This window comes from Corythoichthys intestinalis, chromosome 9 (genome assembly GCF_030265065.1).
Source record: "Corythoichthys intestinalis isolate RoL2023-P3 chromosome 9, ASM3026506v1, whole genome shotgun sequence".
Classification (NCBI taxonomy): Eukaryota; Metazoa; Chordata; class Actinopteri; order Syngnathiformes; family Syngnathidae; genus Corythoichthys; species Corythoichthys intestinalis.
Window position 1 is genome coordinate 42,023,075 of NC_080403.1, and position 26,251 is coordinate 42,049,325.

At 39.3% G+C, this 26,251-nt stretch overlaps 1 protein-coding gene across 1 annotated transcript; it reads left to right on the forward strand.

Moving 5' to 3' along the window:
- The first annotated feature begins 262 nt into the window (after positions 1-262).
- On the forward strand, positions 263-21,488 carry si:dkey-28n18.9 (sorting nexin-6). The gene is made up of 15 exons (XM_057844931.1): positions 263-488; positions 2,600-3,358; positions 3,542-3,652; positions 6,021-6,128; positions 12,431-12,491; positions 12,654-12,778; positions 13,051-13,134; positions 13,229-13,303; positions 13,399-13,429; positions 17,598-17,685; positions 17,761-17,800; positions 17,889-17,975; positions 18,054-18,143; positions 21,031-21,096; positions 21,172-21,488. Exons 2-15 carry the CDS (start codon positions 3,353-3,355, stop codon positions 21,304-21,306), a joined length of 1,107 nt encoding a protein of 368 aa, XP_057700914.1. The 5' UTR covers positions 263-488; positions 2,600-3,352; the 3' UTR covers positions 21,307-21,488.
- The last annotated feature ends 4,763 nt before the right edge of the window (positions 21,489-26,251 follow it).

The following is a 26,251-nucleotide window of genomic DNA, read 5'->3' on the forward strand; positions in this document are numbered from 1 at the left end:
GAAGGATGAACTGCTAGGAATGAGTGGCCTAGCTTTTCCTTAAAAACAAAATAGCTTATACTGTACAGTATATTTATTTTTAAATTGAAACAGAAACATTCACGAACAGAAGATAGAAACATGGACTTACATAGAAACAGATAATACACATACAAAAAAAAATACTGTCTTACGTGGTTGTGAGTGACAGCTAGGATTGCACTGATCACGTGTTTTGAACGTAAAAAGTTGGTTGCTGTGCGTTTGTAAATAACAACAGGAAGAAAACATGGCAGCACAACCACGTGCGGTCCTGCTGCTGTATTTGACCCTAGTGCTGCCTACAGCGTCCGCAGTACACACTAAAAGTTACAACAAAATACTGGACGTGGAACCAACTGCAAGCGAGCGCCTGATAAAAAAGGCTTACCGCAACCTTGCCGTCATGCATCACCCAGATAAAAACGGGAATGACGGTTCAGAGAAGACATTCAGGGAGATAGTTGAAGGTAATTTCTGCACAATCTATGGTTGACAGTTGACGTGTTTATTCAACCACCACTGACTTATAAAATGTTACTGATAGGGGTATTTATATATGTATTAGTTCTGCAACGATTAATCGATGAACTCAATTAATTCGATTGGAAAAAAGCTTCGAATCAAATTTTGCTTCTTCAAGTATTGGTTTAATGAGAGTAGCGTTGTAATGGTTTGTTTTGAAAGTGTTTGCATTTTGATTTATTGATTTGGGTGGATACACTGCCCTCTAGAAGCAACAGTGAATATGACAACTCATTTAATATGGCTGAATCCAGCTGCTCCCTGTTAAGACAAATCATAGACTTCATAATGTATTGACGGGACACGGTGTCGATAAATAGGGGGCCTGCATTGTTGGCGAGGCTGTCAAAACTGACTAAGTGGAATCACAGGTTTTTTTTGTTGAAAATTCTTGTAAATAAATGCTTAAATCCCTGAATTATTCATAGATATGGACGTAAAACAGTCTGGATGTTTGGTTAAAAAAAAAACAAAAACAAAAACAAAAAAACGTGCAGTTAGCATTTATTTTACGAAAATGTGTCGAAGTACAATGCTAGTCTGTTTGTAAAAGTAGCTAGCGGCCGCCTTATGCAAACAGAGCTTTTCCGATGAAAATTATTGAGAATAAATGCTTAAGTCCCCGAATTCTTTATAGATATGGACGTAAAACAAGTCTCGATTCTTGGTTAAAAGCAACAACAACAACAAAAAAACGTGCAGTTAACATTTTTTTAACGTAAATATGTCAAAGTACAATGCTAGTCTTTTAGTGAATGTAGCTAGCGACCGCCTTATGTAAACAGAGCTTTTCCAGTTAAAATAATTGTGAATAAATGCATAAATCCAAAAATTCTTTTTAGATATGGAGGTAAAACAGTCTCGATTTTTGGTTGAAAGCAAAAAAAAAACAAAAAACGTGCAGTTAGATTTATTTTACGTAAATATTGCGAACTATAATGCCAACGCAGTAGAGGCTAATTTCTCCCATTGATTTTTTTCAAAACTTTTCAAAATGCATGCATGGTACGAAAAATATAATAATTACCTTGAATCCTCGAACAAAGCACTCCTGAGACAATCTTTCCTGTTTGTTTGCGGTCCAAATTTTGTACTTTTTCAACAGAAATCCGGCATTAAATCGCTGCGTGTGTTTGTGAATAGCTCCTCTTGATGTGGGCGGCAACCTACTTGAATGCGAGGTGCTAATATGTTTTTTTGTGCATTCGTAATTTAGTTTATTGGTATATTTAGCGTTTTTTTGTTGTTGTTGGAATATGTGTTTGAACGATTTGTTTAGCGTATTGTGAAAAAAGTTAGCATTTAAGCTAGCGGATTTTTGCTATGTAAGTTATCCAATTGTTCTTTTGTTGTATTCAGATCCTCATTCGTTTTTTAAAATGACGTTCAAATGAAAATCTAATCCTCTATAGTTTGAACAAACACTCGGGATTTTTTTATGTTGGCATTTAACGCTCTTCTGTAAGTGCAATCTTAGCAAGCCTTTGCTTGTCATTCCCCTAAAATTTATTGTGCAACGCATTAAATGTTCCTAATCCGATTACTCGGTTATTCAAACTAACTAGCTGATAGATTAATCCATTACTAAAAAAATCGATAGCTGCAGCCCTAATATGTATGTATCATGCTGAATATGAATCCTTTTTAAATGAGACCTTTTTAAATGAGACCTACTACATAACCAATTCATTTTAACTGAAAATGAATGGATTGGACGTCTATCGCTGTCAATGCCTAGTAATCAGTTAACCTGCATGTCCTGCCGTTTAAGTGTATTTTGTCAACATTCAGTTGATACCCTCCATTGCGATTTGAACTTAACTTTGTAATGTCACCAAATTTAATAGGTTCTTTGGGATTTGTTTTCTAAAAGACAAAATTATTTACTTTCAGCTTTGTGCGTTCACGCTTATTATGTGCATCATTACATGTACTAGTATTATGTGCAGTTTATACAAAGTACTTAAATGGAACAGTTTTACATGGTCAATTAATAGCCTTTTAAGATCTTTTGATTTTCGAAGGACATTAAACCGGCCTTCATTTTGTCTCTAAGCATACACACTGCTCTCCAACAAGGAAATGAGGAGACTCTATGACACTCTGGGCCATGACACCTTCATGAAGAACAAGGCCTTTTTGGACTACTCGAATAAAGATGAGAAGAAACTCGACTTCAGTTTTTTAGACATGCATGATATTTTTGGTGATGAGATGAACTTCCACTGGCACTTCTCTCATGATGGGCAAGATAAGGGTGGTTTACATGGATATTCCAATTTTATTGATCAGTATTTTGGGGATGAAAATGAAGATTATTTCTAGATGAGCTTGTGTGTGTGATTTCAACTTTATTCCCGTGTGTGCGTGCATCTGTGTGTCAACATAATAAAATCATTCAATTGTAAGATTGGTTTTCAGTAGCTATTTGCTCATATTTCTATTGGACGTCTTGTAAATTCAACCCTTCTTTACAGGTCACTGATTGGGTTGTCATGCCCCCTTCTCCCATGTGGGTGTGTCGAAAGGCCTGAGTTACTGACTAACACCATTTACTCCTTTTTTTCCCTTGGCCAGCATTTTAGATTTGGCACAGTTGTACTCCATTTCTCATCTAACAAACGTGCACTTTGACCCAAAGGATATCCTGTGCCTTCTCAGCAGTTGCAGCTCGAGCGCGTTGCAGCAAGCTGACAAAAAATCTTTAGAGCTCTTAATGCACACTTTTCCTCGTACAAATAAGGACTTATAACCATTTCCTGCTGCAGAAACTAAACGAATCGGAAAACATTGGCTCGCAAGATTGAAGATGATGGTAAGTCTTTCTGGAAATGTTCTTAATGGCAACTTCTGAGAGTCATGTGACAGCCGTTTGCACAGTTGCATGTGTCCAGCCAGTGAGCTGATGTGAGTTTTTATCCAAACAGAATGCAAATAGTTATTGTTTATTCACTATGGAGTTCTTGATCCAGAGTGTAATTTACATTTGGTTTTACAGGAAGAAGTGAAAGAAGAGGCGCCTTGTCTGAGCGTTCATGGTCATAGCGTCAAGGTTACAGAGGTGCTGCAGGACGGGGATGGACTTACCTTTTTAATAGTCTCACAAAAAGTAAGAAAAATAACTATTTAAATTTTAAAATGTAGAGCCACCTTGTCCATCAGCTTATATGACTAAGTGTAAATAAGTATACAAATATCAGCAATAACCAACCAACTTCAGAACTGCTGGTTCAAACTTGCTGCGACAGCACATTTCGATCAGGTGACGCACTCATTGTAATGTGTCTGTTGAGCAGCAAACATCTGAAGATAAGACCTTGTTTTTTAAGTGCAAGAAATACCCTGTACCATTCACTAGACCTGTGGCCCCCGACCTTTTTTGTACCACGGATCGGTGTGACGTGAGCCTTTTTTAAATAAGTAAATATTAAATAACACAAAAGAGCTAAAAACAAACATTAAGTGCAGGGAAAATGTAACTCACCATATGCTAAGGCAACCTTTTTTACCACCGTCATCTCCTAAAACATGAAGGCAAATATCCCTGGTCGCAGGCATAATGAGTTCTTCTCCAATAGTGAAAGTTTTCTTGGCTTTAGCAATACGGTTTACCGCGAGGTATGATGGTCTCAGCGCATTCGCTTTTGTTGCCTCCTTTGCTAGCTTTTAGCCACGTTGTGCAGAATGGACTTGGTTGTAGGCTCTTCTTCTGGCTCAGCAGGTGGCCTTTTCCTAATAAAAATGCTGTCCAAAGATATCGTCTCCTGCACACAGCCAACAGCAGCTAACGTTAGTGTTATAAGTTGACGGATGCTGGGCTGCTATAGGTCTGTAAACACCCCAGTAATGGCGGCCACCCATTAGATGGCGACATACAGAAATCTCTAAACGGAGTAGTCAGTAGAATAGACAGGCATATTGATGTGTCAGAGGCACAGGCCAGATTGCGGTCCATAACGAGTGATTGAATATTTCTCTGCAGCTCGGTAGCAAATGTGCCACAGACTGGTAGAGAAAGGAAATATCCCATGGAATACTGTACTTAACCATCTGTCCTGTTCGTACAGCCGAAAGCCGAACCCAGAAGCAGACTGGCACCGCTTTCTATTTATGTCGGGGGGGTTTTTTTTGTTTTTTTTGGGGGGGGGGGGGGTAAATTCATGTACAGTGTATCACAAAAGTGAGTACACCTCACATTTCTGCAGATTTTTAAGTATATGTTTTCATGGGACAACAGTGACAATATGACACTTTGACACAATGAAAAGTAGTCTGTCTGCAGCTTATATAATAGAGTTCATCTATTTTCCCCTCAAAATAACTTAAAATATAACCAATAATATATAAACCCCTGACAACAAAAGTGAGTACACCCCTATGAAAAAACATACATCCCTAAATGTCCAAATTGAGTACTGCTTGTCATTTTCCCTCCAAAATGTCATATGACACGTTGCAGGAGTGCTGTCAGCATTACTGCAGAGATTAAAGAGGTGGGGGGTCAGCCTGTTAGTGCTCAGACCATATGCCGCATTCTACATCAAATTGGTGTGCATGGCTGTCACCCCAGGAGGAAGCCTCTTCTGAAGACTGTACACAAGAAAGCCCGCCAGTCTCATCAGATAGGACACGGTTCCAGTAATCCATTTGCTTTGTTGATATGTCTTCAGCAAACTGTTTGCGGGCTTTCTTGTGTACCGTCTTTAGAAGAGGCTTCCTCCTGGGGTGACAACCATGCAAACCAATTTGATGTAGAGTGCGGCGTATGGTCTGAGCACTAACAGGCTAACCCTGCTGACAGCACTCCTTTAACGAGTCACATGACATTTTGGAGGGAAAATGACAAGCAGTACTCAGTTTGGACATTTAGGGATGTACATTTTTTCACAGGGGTGTACTCACTTTTTTTGCCAGAGGTTTAGATATTAATGGCTATATTTTGAGGGGAAAATACATTAACTCTTATATAAGCTGCACACAGACTACTTTTCATTGCTTCAAAGTGTCATTTTGTTAGTGTTGTCCCATAAAAAGATTTACTTAAATATCTGCAGAAATGCGAGGGGTGTACTCACTTTTGTGATACACTGTATATATGACATGCAAACAACATCGCTATCTCAATAGCCTAGAAAATTTGAGGTGTATCTGTTCCCACAAGCCATGGCAGACTATCTGAAATACATTTGATTGTCTAAAACAGTTCAGTTTAAAAATGTCTGCTAACAGCACTTTAGTCTACATCCTGGAAATATTAGCTCATACTGACAGTTTTTTTCCACTATTACACATCCTAAAAATAATTTTTTTTTTTTCATATTTAAAAAAAAAAAAAGTTTCTTTCTGCTGGGATGCACTTTATCAAAGTTTTGTCTTGTGCTTTAACAAATACAAAAACATAGAAACAGCCGCCTTTCTGTAAAAATATGATTATTAAATTTCAAATATAACTTCAATTTTCTTTCCTGTCGAGGCAGCTGTCTGGCACAGGGGAGTACCATGTTGACCGGACATATGAAGACTTTGAATGGCTGCAGCAGCATTTATTCAATCAAGAGGACGTACCTGGGATACAGGGAGTCATAGTCAGTGTTTCCATTTTATATTTCTAAACCGTGTTTTATTTGACAGGGCCATTGGGAATTGTTTACATACACAATTTTCTTAGCCGAAATGACAGCCAAAATGCTCTGGTTAAAAACAAAATAAACATGGTGATTTTGATGATTACGTTATTCATATATGGTTGTATATTTCTATGAGATTTGTTGCAATCTGAGACACTGTATCTGTGTGTGAAGGTAAGATGATACGAACGTATCGATAACAAGTTCAACAATCGATATAAAATCCATCAGTAATCAATAGAGATACTAACCTAGCACACCAGATTAATTGTTCCAAATATCCACTATGATCACATTGCTCATCAATCTGGGCAAGATCCAATTGAGACCATTTTCATAGAACTGATTGGACGAAGGTTCTTCTCGTCACACTCGCGAAAACATCATTTCCGTCAAAAAAATCATTCTTTGCTCCTCTTTCAGTGAGGGAATTAAGTGTATTTCATGCAAAACTTGGGGAAATTGACGTATCTACAAGAAGCGCTTTGTATTCCGCCATAGTATTCAAGCAGATATTCGATTCCATGTTAGGTCTGCAGCTCCCACCTCTTTCCAAAAATTGACTTGTAATCAGAAGGCGACCAATCCACACTAAGCCATTTATGGGTGCAAAAACGTGTTGGTACACCTTCTGAGGGGCAACTGTGACTTTACATAGTTGGTGAATTATTGACTTGCATTGAGTGAGTAAAAAGCGGGCATTTATTCTGCTTAATAAAATGAGGCTAAATTCCTTTATTAATTAAGACATGCCCCACAGAATGTACTTATAAATATGGCGGAAAACACTGAGGTAACTTGAAGTTCCGCTCTGAGACCCCCAATTTGGCCAAATTACAAAATGGTCCGATATGCATGTGTGATACATCATTGGAAGGCTTAAAATCTCAATTTTCTGGGGTAAGCAGATCTTTGAACAGGAGGGCTTTTTTAAATGAAAAAATAAAAAATTTAAACAGCAAAATCCTATCTGGAGGTGAGCGCACGCGAGAGCAGAATTACAGACGCCATGACTTAAACGAGATACAGTATTATCGCATACTTACCTTGTTTCGATTCAAAAACTCCATGTAGCATGTATCACTAGCCACGTTTACATGCTGACTTTTATTCATACCGATTCAAATCATTCCGAATGGAAATTTCACATCAGCTGTTTACATGTCACTTCATCTATTCCGATCCAGCGTTTACATGTGACTGCCTTTATTCCGAAAGGACGTTTGACAACTGCCGTCTGACATGCGCAGATTAATCAAAACAAAGCGTCACGTTGCAAAACATGGAGATCGATCGTCAGATCAGCTGCTGTTTTAACTTTTCGAGTGGAAACAAAACTTCAGAATGATACGCCGTTCATTTAAAAAGTTGTGTGGGTGCGCTGTGCGTGTGCTTGGAAGCCATGTTGCAAGTGACGTTACTTACGTCACCAAGTGAAGTCACCACGTCAGTACGGAGCATGCGCAGAAAGAACGCAACCAGACACCATTCCGCTTCCCTGTTTACATGATATAATTTCACTTCTAATCGGTTTGGGAAAAGGAATATTCCACCCCTGTGAATCGGAATGAAATTCCATTCGGTTTGGGCCTGTTCATTCCGAATGAGGTGTTTATATGGAGCACATATGAACAAATATTCCGATTGTAATTGGAATATTTGGCTCCATGTAAACGTGGCAACTGAGTGTCAAGACACAGCTGTGAATGACCACAGCTGGATTTTTTGGGGGATTTTATGGGTGAAACGTTGTAATTTAACAAGGGTTGCGATGCAGAAATCGCAGACATCAAGGAGTGGTCGAGATTTTCTTTTTCATATATTTACCCTTTTAAACTTTTTTTTTTCATTTTTCTTTGTTTGGATCGATTATTATCTAACATATCGGAGAAAATGCGACAGTGACAAAGAAAATACAATGAAGCGATAGTTATGAGGTAGATATCCGTGACTTTTTTACAGACGCCATTTTTTTCATTGTGACGTAATTTGTTTAAAAGTTTAAAATATGCGAGTGAATAATTTTTTAAAGTCCTTTCCTGTATTATTTTGGTGTCATGCTTTCCCTGAGATTCTGTGGTTTCTTACAAGGATATGAAGAACCAATTACTGTAATTACCTTTTACCTGTTAGCAGGGGCGGACTGGTAATCTGTAGCTTCTGGAGGATCACAGAACGGCCGGTGTTCTGTCAAAATTTGCTCCCTTATAAAATTTTGCTCCCAAAGCTTTTGTGGCGCTGAAAACCCCCTCTTTTACATTCAATTGGACTCTCAATGTTATCCAAAGTGCTAACTAAACTAGATACATCATAAACATACATGTGCAACACGAAAATGGCTTAAATTAATACTTAACGACGCGGCAAAGTTATTAGCAGTGAGAGCGCGGAGTGCAGTTACTGTGTGCAGCTAACATGGTAGGATGTGTCTGAGAACTTTTGTACATGTCTTTACATGATGAAAATTAAGTAAATATTCCTTTCTTTATGAAAGTTTGTAGTGTTTACTTTGGAATCGCCGCATTCGCGGCCATTTTTAATGTTACGCGCATGCGCAAAACCCGCAAGGTAGCAATTTTTGATGGGTTGCAAATTTTGTCAGAACACCGGCGGCCGCTATAGACCCTACCCACGTGACGTCACAACTCCGCCCTCCTGACTGGTGCCGCCCAATTGTCCGTCAACACATCATGTTTACCTGTTACGGCTACGTACATTCCTCCTATTTACGGCGTGTTTTTCTGCTCGTTAACATTAATAATCAAAATGGTGAAGGCGTGTGTGGCGGTCGGTTGCAATAACAGAGAAGATAGACTGAGAGACTTGAAGTTCTACCGGATTCCGAGAGACCCGGAGAGGAGAGAGCGAGATGGGCTGCTGCAATTCGACGAGAAAACTGGGCTCCAAACGATTACCACAGATTATGTAGTAGTCATTTTATATCTGGTAAGATGCATTTAATATATATTTAGAGGGTTTTGGGCTGACAACCACAATTAAGATCATTGCTAGGCTAATCGCCGACAACATACACGTATGTATGTAGTGAGAGTGCTATCGCTAAACCATATAAACATTAAAAGCCCTTGCTCCATTGACAAATGACATGAAATACATTAGACTTGACAGTGGATGTTAGCAAGAACAAAAGATTTTGAATTGAAAATTTCGTAACTCACTTTTCCAAGCACAAGATAGATTCCTGCCGAATTTTCGTGGACGAGGACCTGTTTCACCCAACCAACAACGAAGTATTTATAAGCCTCCAAGCTCAAAGTTTTTCAAACTTTCGTGAGAATAGGCTGATTTTGTGTGGACAAGATAGTTGTACATATCAGGGTAGCTAGCAGATGTCAGGCAAATACGGCGAGGACAGCAGGTCGAAAAACATCGATTTAGGCATCAAATATGGATCTGGCGAATGGATAAACTGAAGCTTTTCCACATAACGCCTTTTATGCAACGCATCAAGTGAGTTTAAGGCATCCGAAAGCACCGGGTCTTCCATGAAATGCATTATACCGTAATTTCCCGAATATAAGGTGCACCCGTGTATAATGCGCACCCCAAATTTACTTATAACATCTAGGGGAAATTATTGTACCCGTTTATAACGCGCACCCTAATTTTAGAAGAAAACAGAGCTTGTGTACAGATACAGAGATGTCATTTTACTGACTGGTGAAACACAGCACAAGCATAGCACATTGGTAGTTCAAAACATTACCGTAAACTGACAATATTTACAGTAATAATATGATTTGACAAGTTCTCCAACTTACCAGAATCTAAGAGAAAAAAAAACAGATGTGACTTTTCTTTTAAAGGCTGCTGTATAACTTGCTCGTTTCCTCATGATGAATAAATGTTTCTTCCATGGATTGATACGGTAAAATGAAAGTGAGAACGTAAATCGGAAATCCGTGAGAGCTCATAGCTGTCAACACGTCAGTAACAAAAGGAACTATTGTTATTTGGGTTTGAGTTTCCCGAGGGACCGATATAGTTGACGGACACAGGAAGTGTGTGTCCTTACATTTGTTATGGTCCGAATTGCGGAGCTGCAATAAACGTCGACTCAAATGAGTTCAAGAAACTAAATTCTGTGCTTTATGAAGAGTGAAAAAAGCAGAATTTATCACAGACGAAATCATTCGGCCGATTAAAGTGAAGTATTACCGAAACAAAACGGTGACGTCACGTACCGTAATGGTCGGCAACGGGTCGCCGCATACGTTTCTTCAACACAACGTGGCCGTGTCAATGAAAAAAAATCGGTTTATATATATATATATGTAATACATATATATTTCTGTCTCCATCCATGTACCCGTTTATAATGCGCACCATGAGTTTACAAGTTGATTTTGGGGAAAAAAAGTGCGCGTTATATTCGGGAAATTACGGTAAATTGCTCGATCAATTGAGACCATTGATAATACAGACACAAAATGACGGACAAGGGGGCGGAACAATACAGCGATCACGTGATTTTGTGACATCGGTGGGTAGGGTCTATACATACATCACTGTTTTTATCCCCTCTATAGACTACAAATGACTACACATGACGCACACACACATATACGGACAGTTTGCCCCAACTCCCTGCAGAGTAAGCAATCTTGAAATATTGCTCATTTGGAGCAGAGAGAAAACTGGGCATTCTCAGGCTTATCCTCAGCCCATTTTATTTAGCCTTGTTCAAAGCAAGCTAGGCGCTAATGCACAGCTGCACCCTACCAGAGCTCCCCGTCTCTCTCCCTCTTTGATGACGTAATTGCTGCATGAATTCCGATTTGGGAGACCTGACAGTTCAGACCGCCGCGATATTCTGGAAAAATGTGGCCCAGATCGGATTTAAACCACATACGAAAGTGACCCAGATCGGATTTGAAATGGTCCATTTCTATGCTATTTGTCACGTTCAGACCATCAAGTTAATGCCTCACTCGAGTCGGAAAAACACGAAAAAATCGGATTCGTGCATTAAGACCTCCAGTATGAACCTAGCCTATTTGTCTCATTTGGTTGGAATGAAATCCAACACCCACTACGGCCCTTTGAGAACCGGTTAGGTACCCCCGCCCTGCTACGTGCCCAAATCGTATTGGATGCAAACTGAACCGAATCATAATTAAACCTTCAAGCCCTAAATAGATATCGTTTTTGTATTGAATCGCAACAATAGGCGGAGTTTGACTTTTGAGGCGGTGGGGGTGGGGGGCGGGGGGCACAACATCTTCATGGTCCCGAAACGCAGTGTCAGCAATAAAATTAACTTACAAGAATATTTATAACAATAAGTTGACAGTGAGTGTTTTTGTTTCCCATCATTCTTGAGGGGAATTCTAAATCAGGCTGCTTAGGCAATACTTTTCGCCAAGATCATCACCCATTGAATATGGTACACCCACTCCCCTGGGCGGAGCCATATGGAGGTAGATTTGTGTCTTTATTATTCAATCCCCCAAAAAAGTTGCTTCAATAAATAAATTTTAAAAAGTTGCTTCAATCAAAATATATATTTTCAACCAAAATAAGTTGCTTTGATAAAAAAAAAAAAAAAAAAAGTGTTTGAAAGCAAAAATGAATTTGAAACTCAAAAAACTAAAAAAAAAAAAAAAAAAAAAAAAAAGCTATTTTTCTTTGGGTTTTTTTTTAATTTTTTTATTATCATTGAAGTCTTTTTTTTTTTTTTTTTTTATTGAAGCAATGTTGATTTGTGTTTGGGCCACATTTTGGCTAGGACATTTTTGTCTTTTATTATTCAATCAAAAAATAAGTTATATTTTCAAAAAGAAAAATCACTTCAATCAAAAAAAGAAAAATTTCAATCATGAAAAAAGTTTTTGAATGCGGAAAAAATATTTGAGATTGAAAAATTTGCATTTGAAGACTTAATTTTTCATTGAAAAAGTTTCCTTTGATTGAAGCAATCCCTTTTTGTGTTTGGCCCATATTATGGGTAGGACATTTGTCTCTAAATCATTTAATCCCCAAAAAGTAGCTTCAATCAAAAAAAATATTTTCAATCAAAGAAAAAAACAATTTGAAAAATAAAATTCCCAAACCTGATTTTTAATATGCAACACTACTGTGGGATGACAAGATTTTGATGTATTGTTGATGTATAAAAAATGTTGTATTTGACATATAGAGTTTTAAAGAATATTCCACATTGTCTTTGAAAACAATGAGTAATTGTAAAACCATTTTCCTACCACCCCCCCCCCCCCCCCCCAACACCTCAACCCCAGTTTCCTCCTCTTCCTGCTAAAGCTCAGACGAACACACCAGCAAAGGCCATCAAACAGCTTGGTGAGCAAACCTGAAATGCAATCCATGTAATGAGGTTTGAATGTAAGATTTAAAATAAAAAATACTCAAATTGTCCTACCGTAGCTTGATCTCTTGGTTTTAGGAGATTGAGTGGCATTTTGAGGACAGTACAGTACTTTGATCAATATGACTTTTCTGCAGGCTTCCTTGCTTTGGGAGAGCTGCGGCCATACTGTACAGCATTGCAGAACTTCCTCCACCAGGTGGCAGCACACAACCTACTCAGAAAAAACAATGCTCTGGAAATCTTCCTCACCAGCTCTGATGTAAGCTACTATATGAACTGTAGAATGCAAATTACGGCTAAACACAATTTCATGATCACTTCATATCAACCTAAAAAGCATGATTACTAGCAGATATTGCATTTATAATTGTTTGCTCATACTATTGTAAGAGAAAATAATAACTACACAGTATAACAAATTTCACACAACCTTAAGTCAGACCATTTTAATGCCAATTCCTATTAAAAGCAGCATTTTATTTTTTAAATGGTCAACAGGCATATCTGAATAGGCGAATTCTCTTTCTTTAGCCGCCAGGTCGACAGAGAGCCCGGAAAAACATTTTTAATCGTTTGAGTCAAGCGGTGGAAGAGATGAGAAAAGAAGGCCACAAGGTCCTCAACTTAAATTGTTTTGGAATTGCCGTCATCTCAGCCAAGTTTCTGTGTATGTTTTGTGTTTGTTTTTTGACTGTTTTCTTGATTTCAGGATATTGATGAGTTCTTTCAGACCAAACGGGACGTCAGTCTCGCTTTAACCACCAGCACCAAAACCGCAGTGGATGTGAGTCACTACTGCTTGTTTCCCTTATTCTGTAAAAGTACACACACTATTTAATGCTTTTTAAAACTATATGTTTGCCATTTCTTTTCCTGCAGAAATTCCTTGATGTGGTGCTAGCCGAGCAAAGTAAGATGGCACACATTTACCTAAAGAGGAGATATATCTATCTAAAGTAGTGCTGTCAAATTTATCGCGTTAACGGGCGGTAATTACTTTTTAAAATTAATCACTTTAAAATATTTGACACATTTGCGCAGAATGACCCGCTCATGCATTGCCTCAAACAGATTACAATGACGCCGTTTTTTGCACATTGAGAGCTAAGAGGCAGAGAAAGGCGAGTGGACACAGGCGTTCATTGGACCGCGCCGTTTATTGGCATAAGCTTCGGTAACTCCTTCACAACAAACATAAATATCATTTAGTGAAAGCACAACAAAAATAATATTCCTATCTCTCAAAAAAAATAATGTTCACAAAAAGAAAAGCACTTCAATCTGTATTAATGAGGCCCTATTCTCACACAGTTAAACAACAATGCAAAGGAGAACTGGCACTCCCAATCAAAACAGCTGTGCAAAATACACATAAAACTTACATAGACTTTGGACAAACTATTCAAACATTTTGTTTAGCTCAACAAATACACTGGATGGCAATATTTAGTCACAATGTACAGACTATCAGAAGTCTCGTACGTTGTGAAGCCAGCACTCTAATGACCATGAAGTACTGGATGGACCAGTAAACAGTGTAAACCCCTTGCTGAAAGACCCAGTGACGACCCATCTTCAGCTTTCAGGCAGAGGGCAACAGATTTTGATTTAAAATGTCTCGGTATTTTAAAGCATTCATGATGCCATGCACCCTAACAAGGTTCCCAGGGCCTTTGGAAGCGAAACAGCCCCACAGCATCACTGACCCACCCCCATACTTCACAGTGGGTATGAAGTGCTTTTCAGCATGCGCATCTTTTTTATGGAATTTCATTGTCATCATCATCGGTATTATTGACAATCATTGACAATTACAAAATGTGATATGATTTGCCCGAAGGAACCAAAGAAGACGACAAAGGCGGACGAGATGAAGCATATGCTTATCAGTTTCCCGTCCCCCATACAACTAAAGACGCACATTCAGGCATGGAACATACATCAAAACTGTAAAATAACACAGTCAACAATCTGGGTTTGGTAACTAAGCATCCAGTCAAGCAGCTCGATTAATTTTAGGGCGTACAAGGTTATGACTTTGTCATGTCCCTGACATTTTTGCATCTGTTTGCTGTGGAACATTTTCTTGTGGCTAAATGTGTGACATGTTATCACAGCTGGTGTGAGTAGCGACTCAAAATGCTTTTCTTATAAGTCTCTTAAAAGGATACATTGCTGAGGTGTACATGCTGGCAACAATTAGCGCACATAAGGTCACTGTAACAGTTTCATCAGACATGAATGTATGAGAAAATCAAACAACATACTGTACATATTTTATCCCAAGATTAATGTCTCCACAACGAAAACATGCTTATTACTCGTTTTATACAGTATCTTTTCCATATACTCAGTAAACTAGACATTTGAATCAGGAGCTCGGTAGACACAGCAGATAATTATGTTTTTATAATTGGGGATTAGGAGTTCAATGTTAATACATTCCAGGAGATTGTCAATCATAATTGCAACACCCCCTCCTCCCTTAGATGCCCGATACTTTTGTGTCATGTTATATACCGTGCAAATTAAAGTCAGAGCCTTTGTTGTCTTTGGTAGATAATCCTTTATGTGTTCAAGATTCTTGTAACTCCTGCAGTTGATAAGTTTCAGCTTACCGTCCACATCCACGAGTTGTTATACTGGTCGGCTGTGTAGTATTTACAGTTATCCAGCTATTGTAGTCAGTTGGTCAAAACTCGTAATAGCTTTAATCTTCATATTTTGCGTCTTGACAAGGATCCTGCAATCCGAGACCCAGGTGTTGGCTATTTTCCCAGCTTTCTTGAGTTGACGTGCTTTTCTTGCAATTTCGGCATTTCGGCGAGTCAAGTTGTCATTCAAGAAAATCTCCGACCCTTTCAGGTGGCGGCGCTGGTTAAGCAGGGCAGTCTTGGTCTTGTGGTCTGCCAGCTTCATGAGCACCGTTGCCGGTCCTCTCCCCCCAGATGGGAGCAGAAGGCAGTGACGGATGTCCAGCGGTTCCATGTTTATTCCATACTCTTTTAGCTTAGCAATTGCCAGTTGCGCCACTGTGTCCCCTGGGCCAGGCGTCAGTTGTAATCCAGAAATGATGAGTTCATTTGCGCGTCGGCACTGGTCGAGATCGTCAGCCAAAATTTCCTGCTTCTCGATGCGAACATCTCTCTCCTTGAGCGCCTGCTTGAGTTTCTCGTTTTCAGCGCGAATTAAATGGAGCTCTCTGACGATTTCTTGATTCTGGTTTTGAATCAAGCCAGTCAAGGAGACCTCCAACTTCTGTATGGAGGATTTTATTTCATCCAAATCTCTATGGTTCAAATTCTTTGGAGCCATACTGGGAGTCGAGCTTGCTGGCCCTGAGCGCTTATCGGTTAAGATAAGAGAGTGCTTCAGAGTGCGTCTGTACGCGATGGAGGCTGAGCAGCGAATCTTTCATGGCACGCCAGACCCACTTAGAGTGTTTGTTGGCAAAAAGCTCAATCTTGGTCTCATGGTAAATGGTGTTTACTTGTATAGCGCTTTTCCACCTTTCAAGGCGCTCAAAGCGCTTTACACTACATCGCCATCTACCTGCTGGTGACGCAGCACCAGGAGCAATGTGGGGTTCAGTATCTTGCTCAAGGATACTTAGGCGAGTTCATCAGGGCAGAGAATCGAACCCACAACCTCTGGGGTGGGGGACAACTACTCTACCACTGAGCCACGCCATCCCCATCATCTGACCAAAGCACACGGTCCCAGTTGAAGCCCCAATACCGCTTGGCGAACTCCAGACGTTTGCGTTTATGATTGTGAGTGAGGAAAGGTTTTCTCCGTGCATGCCTCCAAAACAGCTTGTTGGCGTGTAGACAGCACCTCATACCCACTGTGAAGTATGGGGGTGGGTCAGTGATGCTGTGGGGCTGTTTCGCTTCCAAAGGCCCTGGGAACCTTGTTAGGGTGCATGGCATCATGAATGCTTTGAAATACCAGGACATTTTAAATCAAAATCTGTTGCCCTCTGCCCGAAAGCTGAAGTTGGGTCGTCACTGGATCTTTCAGCAAGACAATGACCCTAAACATATGGCCAAATCTACACAGAAATGGTTCACCAGACACAAAATCAAGCTCCTCCCATGGCCACCTCAGTCCCCAGACCTTGTTTTGTTGGCAAAAGGGGGTTGTACAAAGTATTAACACCAGGGGTGCTAATAATTGTGACACACATTATTTGATGTCAAATAGTTATTTCTTTATGTGGGATTTTTTTCCCCACTGAATAAATGCACTTGTATTGAAGGTTGGATTTTTCTCTTTTTTTCCATTAAGGTCCCATATTATTTGAATTAAAAAATATATTAGAAGCAAAAAAACACATCTTAACCAGGGGTGCCAATAATTATCGAGGGCACTGTATTTGGTCAAGTGCCGGAACAAATGTGAACGTGCCCTGTGTGCGGGTAAATACGGGACCCCGAATGGACAGTCCAGCGAGAGGTTGGGGTTCCGATTGACAATTGTTCGAGGGCCCCCTCCTCAAGACGATCGTACAGTGTTTGTGCGTGGGGGGGAGGGGGTTAGGTACTAATGGAAAATCTGTTGAGGGCCCCTCTAGACGTCCACGTGGGGGGGCGGGGCCTGATAGATATTTAACATTATATTACAGTTCTGTGTATCATTTTATCTTTCTGTTTGACCCTCCCCTTGCCCAGCAACACCCCTTTTACACCTGCAAACCGGGCCCCCTTGAGGCCTGGGCCCGGGGGCGGCTGCACCAGCCAGCACCCCCCTTGGCTCTGCCCCTGGCTTGGTCCAAATGCAATTATTGTTAACTACGCAATAATCTGTTTCCAAAATAATAAAATTGGATTTTTCCCCTTATTGCTGTTCCACTGTTATTCCAAGATGTACTAACAATATCTTTTAGCACGAGTTACTACATGGAGATCACAAGGGTTGGCGCTCAAACTGTTGAGTGTTGGAAAAATTGCTGAAGTGGAACCAAATTTGTTGCCTGACTTTTGCAAAAAAAATAAAAAAATAAATATATCCCTTATGATTCACAAATACACCTTGACATCACTTTTCATGCTTGATACCCTCATGTGTTAAAACAGAAATAGCTGTGGCCTGTGGGCACTTTGCAACTGCCCTGCATCTGTGTGTAGAATCGGGGGATGATCCAGACAAAGCAGCTTTTTCGAAGTAAGACCATCACATGCATTCGAAAGTTGAATTAAAAGATAAGATGAACTCATTTTGGACTCTTTATGCATACAGGATTTGTATAAAACTATCAGACATCTTTGAGTCAATGAAGGTAATTTGTATTTTTCCAGATCGAGATAGAACAACACAACGTTGCATCTCTTCATTTTGTAAAAATGTTTGTGTTTTTTCACATACAGAAGGGTATGGCAAGTGTTGCCGATAATGATTTGAGCACTCTCGGACTTGGCCTGGATCTCAAGTTACGCTATCAGGAAGCAGAAAAAGTATGTCACGGAGGGTTGAACATTGAACCGATGCTGAATTATTATGGTAACGTTCTCACTGGTTTTTATGCATTGCAGGAAATGCTTTTCAGAAGGACCTGCAAACTAGTGGAGTTGGAAACTGCCAGAAAGAACGCAGAGAAGGCCAAGCCAGTAAAGAAGGCTGCTGTGAGTGCCTGCATCCGCGTACTTGCACAACTGATTTTGGCCTGCAGGTGTCAGTAAAGTAGTGTTTAGGTGCAGGAGGGCAACGTGATTATTTTCAAACTGACAGGTAAACCAGGTCAGATGAGATTAAAAATAATACTACTACTAATATAAAGTATGTAGAGACTTATATTGGGGTGTCGTGGAAAATTATGCTATTACACTCATCAGCATTGTATTTAATAAAGCAATGATTTATTACCAAAAGTGTAGCGTGAAACAGACTTGGGTATTTTTAAAATATAAAAAATTCATTCACATTGTTTACGTATTATTTAATTATCTTTGATCAACAAACTACTGTAATTGTCGGACTATAAGGTGCACCTGACTATAGGCCGCCACCCACAAAATTTGACACGGAAACTGCATTTGTTCACAGATAAGCCGCGCTGGACTATGAACCGCAGCTATCTTTACTGTATTATGGGATATTTACACCAAAAGATATTAACACGGTAACACTTTATTTGACAGCGGCATCATAAGATTGTCATAATACCAAATGAACCACCATGAGGCTTTGAACCAATCTGCTGCAAAGCTTCATTGCTTCAAGAAGCTTCATTTGGCCATCACTGGTCCCTTTGGGGAGACAGTCAACCTCTGCTGCCACCTGTTGTCAACACTTTTGTTTTCAAACATCCCTCCTAGCATGCATTGCAGCCTGCAGATATAAATAACAATCGGAATTCATGTTCTGTGCTAATTATTTCTGTAGTTACTGTTCCAGTTGTTTCATTAATTGCTTGTTATGGTATTTGGTAACACTTTATTTGACAGTTGCGCTAAACGACCGTCATGAGACCGTCGTAATTATGAAATGACACTGCCATGAGCATTAATGAATTCTTATGACAAATGTCATTTTGTGTAATCAGGCTAATTATCTCACTTTTGAATAGGGGTGTAACGGTACACAAAAATCTCGGTTCGGTACGTACCTCGGTTTTGAGGTTACAGTTCAGTTCATTTTCGGTACAGTAAGAAAACAAAATGCAAAATATAAAAATGTTAGTTGTTTATTGCTCACATTTGCGCTTTCAACAATAGGAACATTAGCCTATACAAAGCTAGAATTCTGCTCAAAAAGTAGCGGGTATTTAAAGATAATCCAACAGCAATTTGCCTTTCAGACCTGGGTATTGGTCAGCTTTGTTTCTGAAAGAAAGAAGAAAAAAGAAGTCCTGTGCTAAAGAGAAAAGCAATCTCAATGACAAAGATTTTAACAGGTATTTTACAAATGAAATGCCTCAATTAATCATTTTTTTTTTTCTTATGAACGGTTTTCAAAAGCTTTATTGGTGGATTTTCTCAAGTTAAAGCGCCACACAGAAATTAATAAATTTAATTGTGTAAGCAGGATCTGTCTATTATTCTTATTATTTAATTACAGGTGTTTTAGCTCATTTATTTTGTTTAAATGGGCTATTATTTATTTTATTATGTGTTTATGTTTTACAAATGTGATGTAGTATTCATTTATATTGTATATTTTATGTTGTATAACTTTAGTTCCTATGTAAATATTAGTTCCTACTTGTTTTGTTGTGGTAGGAGGGTTTTGTATTGAACACGGGGCCGTGTTGGTTATTATTATAGCAGAGAAGACAGCAGTAAATCAACAAAGACAAGTCAACTGTGCCCCGATCTACCACTCAAGAAATCTGATGGAGTCAAAAAGTAGGTTATGATTGCATATTATTTTGAAAATCGGCCAGATCCACCGTATTTTTACAGGAGTGAGTTCCGGTCTGCCAGATCCTATACTATCCGATAGTAGTATTGTCGCAGGAGGGTCGCGTCTCGCGTCAAATAATAAACTCTGCCGTTCTTTTCGCGTGTGTCGCGTTGAGCCGCTTCTGGGACGTGTCTAACACGCGGCCGCACTGTGACTGGTGTGCATTGGCTGATCAACTTTAACGCCCGCGTTTCACTGCGTCATCGCAGCGGCCGCGTTGTCGCGCCGTTGACGTTTCTGGGTTATACTGTCCTACCGTGTTGGTCCTCATTATAGTAGAGAAGACGGAGTAAATATAATCTACACAAAGAAACTATAACCCGATCGAATCACATCCTCGAAAAGTAAGGGTTACATTATGTCAGAAACTCAATCGGTACGCCTCTGTTCCGAACCGAGCACCACGTACCGAAACGGTTCAATACAAATCCATGTACCGTTACACCCTTACTTTTGAATGGATATAAAAAATCTGAGCTGGACTTAAATAGAGACATAATTTGCTGGATGACACCTGTCATAAGCATTCATTAATGCTCATGGTAGTGCCATAATTATGACGGTCTTATGGCAGTCTTGTGATGCCGCTGTCAAATAAAGTGTTGCCAATTAGCCCAAATAAATCAAAAAAGCCACATTGGACTATAAGCCCCAGGATTCAAAATAAGGGGGAAAAGTAGCGGCATATAGTCTGAAAATTGTGGTATTTCAATAATAAAGGAATTAAATTGTTAAATAAGTGTAAAATGGTTAGTGAAAGGATTAAGATTATGTCTTCATTTAATTCACTAATAGTCTTAATAGCCTACCTAATATTCATTCAATATTAATATTTACCACTTATTATCTAAATCAGTAGCATACATGTAAAATATAATTTCCCTATTTTGACATTAGTCAATTAGTTTAATGAGATTTTTTTGAATTAATAAATCCATTTTAATTGTGTTTCAGGCTAGCTAAAGTAACAGAACAAAAATTATAATGACTGATGATTATGTAAATGCTCAGTGAGCATTACCAACCATACCTACACTTGATCTACTGGAATGTTCATTCTAAACATGTGTACTACCCTAATTATGACCCACTCTTCATATTCATCAGTTGGAGGAGGTGAAGAAAGCAGCAGAGACAGAGTTTGATCACATTTGTGAAGTTGCAAAGCAGGAGGTAAAACTCTTAAATTTGACCAATTTTTTCTGGAATTTGCGTGACAGAACATGTGATTGATATGTTGTCTTGTAGATCGAGCACTTCGAAAGTGCGCGTGTTGAGATGTTTCGGCAGGCTCTGGTGAAGTGGTGTGAAAAGCAACTCCACACAGCCCGGGAAATTGCTGAGCAGTACGAGCAGCACCTCCAGACCTTCAGAGGGATGTAGGCCCCTTTTCCACCACTTGCACTCCCAGTATGTTTAAACATGGTTGAATTTCAGTCGAATCGGAAATACGAACCATCTCAAAGATCCATTCAATGTCAATGATTAGCTGTTCATTTTCGACAATACTTTGTTGTAGCTGTAGGCTGTTATAATCCACCCCAAATAAAGTCTGACAAATTGAATCCCCCAAAGCTGAGATTTGTTTTTCCACTCTTGGATCTTTAATCAGTTGTGCAAGGACATTGCAGCAGTGCAACTGAGCTCTTCTTCCCTTCTCACTTTCTATTCCTCTTGTTTATTGTATGTGGGAATGATATACAGGAGCTTAAATTTGTTTTAAACCCACCATTTCCTTGAAAGCTCCAATTTAAACACACTCAATTCTGTCCGTAAGCTCAATGTCATTCTCCTGCCCAAATCTGCAGTGGACTGCAGGTCCATGCCTCAGAGCTCAGAGCCCTGCCTGCTCCAACTCATCTGTTCCGGGCCTGCATGTAATCTCTCCATTGGCTGAATTAGGTGGAGTGGTGGTCCATTTGTGGGAGCGAGTGAGAGGGAGATAGATGGCTCCTCTCATGAGACGAGAGGGCATAGAGGAAGCTGTGCTCATTTGACAGTGAAGCAGCAGATAAAGGATTATCATCTCACTTAGTGCCCAGAGTATTTCCCCCCGTTCACTACACATAACATTATCTACAAGATGTCTGAAATGCTGACAGAATGAGTCAGTGGGTGGTTCTGCTTGGATACGGGCATGGTAATCAAGAGATGCATTGTTAATATTGTACTAGTGCAGGATGGATTGTTGACTATTTGTGACTTGATGGAATTATTTCAAATGGAGTGCATTACTTCCCCGCAACCCACAGAGGCAGTGTTGATTCACGGTTGCAGTTAAATGCAGAGGTGGCTACAGTAGCCAAAAATTTTACTCGAGTAATGGCAGAAAACACTCGGGTGACTTGAAGTTCCACTCTGAGACCCCCAATTTGGCTAACTTTAAAAATTGTCCGATATGCATGTGTGATACATCATTGGAAAGTTTAAAATCTCAATTTTCTGGGGGAAGAAAAATTTTTAACAGGAGGGCCTTAAATAAAAAAAAAATTAAACAGCAAAACCCTATCTGAAGGTGAGAGCAGAATTAAAGACGCCGTGACTTTTAACGAGATATTATCGCGTACTTACTAGAGGTGTGCAAAATTTCCGATTCTTAGATTATTCGCGATTCGGTCGTGGAAGATTTGAGAACGATTCACAAACATCCAAATTCCGATTATTGAAATATGCCAAGTAAAGCGGAAGTACAACACACTTAGCGCGCCACGCGGTCTTCGGGACAATGAGGAACGGAGCGACAGTAGCTAAACATAATGCTTCTCATTACCCGGCCCCTCGGGTAATGCCAATGCTCAACTCACGGCTCTAGCTCAACTCTTGCCACGAGATAAAAAAAACACAACAACATACCTGACTGCTGCCGAAAAGCTGCTACAAAGTACATCCACATAATGTCACGGTAGATATCATTTATATAGGACTAGATGCAATATAGATTCGGAAGCGTTAGCAGCACATCTACAAAAAGCTAGATACAAGCGTAGTAAACGGCCGCCATCTTAAAGCAGTACACTTCCCTGCAAGGCTGTTGTAGCGAACCTTCCAAGCAAACCTAATTAACTTTTTATCTAAAATACTCCTAAATCGGTAAAATATTGACTTGAATCTATCTTTAAAATAGTTTTAAAACTTTCACATGTCGAAAGTAGACAAAAGGGAAATTATGGAATAACGGGAGGAATTTCAACAACTTTAACGGTTGATTCACAACATTAAATTAATTGAATGTAGTTTAAAGCTTCTGATATAGAATGGGGACTGGAGTTGTTTATTTACTGTTATTTTTGTATATTTTTTTACTGCTATATGTTAATTTGATACTGAAATAGTAGTTTGGTTTAGCCTGAGAGTATTTTTGAACAATTTTGGAACTAATGTACAAAACATTTAAAAAAAAAAAAAAAAAAAAAAAACAGGAGGGGGGTGCATCAATAATCGTTTTATAATCGAATCGGAGCCTCTGAATCGTAATCGTAATCGACTCATTAGGTGCCCAGAGATTCCCAGCTCTAGTACTTACCTTGCCTGGTATACCAGACTCACCGCTGTTCCAGCGATTGAGTCTGGCAACCGCCCAGCGGATCAAATTCCGAGGGCGGAGCACCCACAGCAAACAGACAGTGGAGTGGACCAATCAGCGACGGGCAGACGTGACGTTGTTAAAGCGACAAGTAATTAGCGTGAGCGGAGAATGGAGAAGTTTATTCAACATGGCTAGCGCGAGCCATGTTGAGTGTTCTCAATGACGTGTGTCGGTGTGTTTTTGGTAATTTAAAACTGGTTTTGGGGATTGGAACATATTTTCGGCTCTCCCGTTCGCCAACTGTGTTGTTGTAGAGACGACTTTCGGCGCGCAAGAGTGACGTTCCTCGTTAAAAACACGTCACGCAAATAAACTAATCTGATTGGACGGTTAATTTTGTGCTTGCTCAAGAGGCCGTTAATGGGCTGGGTCCCAGACTATTTCTCACAGTGTTTGAAAAATACAGGGAGAATAGTCTGGCGGTGCCAGGCAAGTACTTTACCTTGTTTCGATCCAAAAACTCCATGTAGCTTGTATCGATCCAAAAACTCCATGTAGCTTGTATCACTGAGTGTCAGAACAAAGCTGTGAATGGCCACAGCTGGATTTTTGGGGGATTTTATGGGTGAAACATGGTAATATAACAAGGGACGCGATGCAGAAATCGCAGACATCAAGGAGTGGTCGAGATGTTCATTTGCATATATTTACCCTTTTAAATGTTTTTAAATTTTTCTCTTTTTGGACCGATTATTTATCATCCAACATATCGGATAAAAATCCGATATTAACAAAAAAAAAAAAACGAATAAGTGATAGTTATAAGGTAGCTAGCCGTGACTTTTTTGCAGACACCATTTTTTTCATTGTGACAATTTGTGAAAAAGTTCAAAATATGCGAGTGAATAATTTTTTGAAATCGTTTTTTTTTTTTTTTTACGAAATAATAGACATCAATTAATGTTTCTAAGCTAAAAATGACATTTTGAATAATAAATATAAATAATTACCTACTTTTTATGGCTGGGTTGAAACAAAAGCGGTTGCACAACGTCTGTAGATGGGGGTTTTGAGGGTAAAACAGACAAATTAAAAATAGTTCGGGGGCTTAATGTGCCATGAATCTGCTATGGCAGCATATAGACATATTGTTCAAACAAAACAGTTTGTCTTAAAATACAGCAGTTTATTTTAAAGAGGGTTGCAAGAGCAGAAACTGCTTTTTCAGTCTTGTCTGTGTTTTCTGCCTAATGTTACTCCAAAAAAAATATTACTCAGGTATGGGTAAAAGCAGTCATCCAAAAAAATGTGCTCAAGTCCAAGTACAAAAGTAACCATTGAAAAGAATACTCAAGTGATGAGTAACATTTTGAGTAACGCTTATTTTTGTCTGATTTTCTTTTCAAACATTTTTTTCTCTCAGCACAAATCTATCTATATGAACTGTTTTTAAAATGATTACATAACCACATTAACCCAAAGAAATTATAAGAAAAAATATATATATAAATCTGGCAAGAGAAAAAAAAAAGGAATGAAGCATTATCCATCCAAAGAGCTCGAGTGTCCTGCCCTCTAGTGAGAAAATAGTTCTTAGTTTGAATAATAAATACTGTAGTTCCTTCATAGTTACTATTATGAAATAAAAAGGCTCATATCTCCGGTTTTCCAAGGTCAATCGGTGCCAAATAAACAATGGGAGAGAGTTTTAAATCCGCGCTTTAGATTCATGTTGAGGGCACAGCTCTATGTCAAATACTTCATTTGTTATGGTGCTTTAAATTCGCCACATGATTGAACAGGCTGGCATAAGCATAGAACGGCAAGCTTGCGTCTGAATGGTGTAATGGAGTCATGTGATTGTTGTTGCGACGTCATATTGGTGAAATTGCTAGTGCTACTCATGGCAATAGCATCGCTAGCCAAAAATGATTCTAATATGTAGTAACGACTTGTGTAGCCCAAAGTAGCGGAGTAAGAGTAGTGTTTTTTTCTTCACAAATCTACTCAAGTAAAAGTATGGCTTCGTACAACTACTCTTATAAGTACATTTTTCTCAAAATGTTATTCAAGGATTCAAGGAAATGTGACTACCCAACTCTTGTTAAATGTCAGATTCTGCTTATTTTACATTTACAATGGTCTCCAAACCTTTTTGCACCATGGACGGGTGTGATGTTGGTCTCTTTTTTCATGGAGCGGCAATGTGTGGCAGACAATTACAGTAAATATAAACACGACGGGGCTAAAAACAAGAATTACAGGGTGACCCAAAAAAAAGTTTACACTCAGTTGACTGCTTGTTTGACAGCCATTGAAACATATCTAAATAGGTTGTCATGCTTAAGTGATTCATTAAGGTCCCTCAATGCAGCTGGTAATCTCTCGTCTCTACAATTCCTGTGCTTCTGCTGAAAATGAAGAAAACTTTAGCTGTACCTGAATTGCTGCGTGCCGGTCTGACACCTACTTGGATTGCAGCAAATCTGAGAATATCCAGATGTGCAGTCTACAAAGTTAAAAAGAAGCTGAAAGATACTCGAACAGCCTCACGAAAACCTGGGTCTGGAAGTGCCCGATCTGTGGGGACCAAAAAGTTGATTGACAAGGTGATATGTGGTCACCCAGAGTCCAGATCTCAATCCCCTGGATTATAGCATATGGGCAACTGTGGAGGACATTGCCTGTAAGAAGCCACAAACTTTTGTGGCAGCCTTGGAGAGGTCCATTGTTAGATCTTGGGAAAAGATGACAGCATCCTACATAAAGAAGACCTGTCAAGTGTTCCGCAGGCGCCTGGAG